This window comes from Octodon degus, unplaced genomic scaffold (genome assembly GCF_000260255.1).
Source record: "Octodon degus isolate 3935 unplaced genomic scaffold, OctDeg1.0 scaffold00056, whole genome shotgun sequence".
Classification (NCBI taxonomy): domain Eukaryota; kingdom Metazoa; phylum Chordata; class Mammalia; order Rodentia; family Octodontidae; genus Octodon; species Octodon degus.
Genome location: NW_004524632.1, coordinates 8,273,748 through 8,275,120, shown reverse-complemented (window position 1 = coordinate 8,275,120; position 1,373 = coordinate 8,273,748). Strand labels below are relative to the sequence as shown.

Genomic DNA, 1,373 nt, shown 5'->3' with positions numbered 1-1,373 from the left:
GTGCCCAGCAAGTACAAGGTGAGCACGGCCTTCTCCAAACAGGAGTGCTATCGGGCCACGGTGTGCTCAGGAGGCTGGGGCAGGAGGAGCCCTGTGAGTTCGAGGCCAGCCTGGGCTACAGAGCGAGACCTTGGGAGTCCCAAGAGTAGCTTTGCAGCCTTAAGTGTGGCCCTGCTCTCCAGAGCCCTTGTTGGGGACCCCGTGCTGCTGGTTCTGCTCTTCAGCATCTCTGAGCGCCACACTGAGAGCTGAGGGCCACTCAGCTACAGCCGGAGCCCAGCCTCTCGCCAGTCAGATTAGGATTCCTGGGGCTGCTTCTCTGTGCCCCAGATGGCCCTGCCAGGCAGCTGGGGAGAGCTGCTGTCCAGAAATCCTCGTGGCTTTGGCAACCCCCCAGGAGGCCTCTGGACAGAAGGGAACCAGGCAGTGCAGAATGAGGCTTGGTGGTTAATGCAGGAGTTATCTGCAGGACTCCTTCCCACCTGGCAGTCAGGCACTGTGCTTGGCTGTGTTGGTGAGATGTCAGAGCCTTGGTGCCGGGGCCACCTGTGGCTACCATTGCACACCTCCCAGCCCCCGACACGCCTAGCTCCCACAGCCAGAACCCTATCACTTACCAGGTGACCCCTTTGGTCCCCAGGTGGAGGTACTGTACGATGACGAGCCCCTGAAGGAGTACTACACACTCATGGACATCGCTTATATCTACCCCTGGAGGCGGGTGAGCGGTAGGGCCCGTGGGCAGCAGGTAGGAGACAGCCCAGGGCCGCCCGGCCCATTCCATACCAGATCTTCGGAAGAAACAGGCCTTAAAGTCAGCCATGATGGGCCGGGGAGATAGATGCTCAGAATAAGCGCTTCCCTGGCAAGCGCAAGGGCCTGAGTCCAATCCCCGGTTCCGCAAAAAAGAGAGAGAGAGAGAGAGAGAGAGAGAGAGAGAGAGAGAGAGAGAAAGAAAGAAAGAAAGAAAGAAAGAAAGAAAGAAAGAAAGAAAAGAAAAGAAAGAAAGCTTATCGCCCCAGCACTGGGGAGACTGAGGCAGGAGGGTTGCTGCGAGTTGCATAGCAAGACCCTGTCTCAACCAAACCCCAGCAAACTTCAGAGGATGGAGTGCTTTCCATGCCCACCCCTCCCATCGTCTTCATGTGTGCCTGCGTCTGTCCTGCCTGTTCTGCAGTCTGTCCCGTTTTTGCACAGGCACTGGGGCATAGGGCTGGCTGGGGCTGGATGGCGTGTGGGTGTGGCTCTCCTGACACCGCCTCTGTCCTCCCTGTCTCCGCAGAATGGCCCCCTGCCCCTCAAGTACCGTGTCCAGCCGGCCTGCAAGCGGCTCACGTTGCCCACGGTGCCCACCCCCTCTGAGGGTACCAACA

At 59.0% G+C, this 1,373-nt stretch overlaps 1 protein-coding gene across 1 annotated transcript in view; it reads left to right on the top strand.

The window, feature by feature from the left end:
* Nucleotides 1-1,372, top strand: part of Pcgf2 (polycomb group ring finger 2) — a gene marked incomplete at its 3' end in the record, with an annotated part of 9,541 nt that extends 8,169 nt beyond the window's left edge. Inside the window, exons 4-6 of the mRNA XM_023718128.1 lie at nt 2-18; nt 641-721; nt 1,283-1,372. Of these exons, the coding sequence (XP_023573896.1) occupies nt 2-18; nt 641-721; nt 1,283-1,372 (188 nt within the window). The remainder of the gene's footprint in view (nt 1; nt 19-640; nt 722-1,282) is intronic.
* Between the last annotated feature and the right edge of the window lies 1 nt (nt 1,373).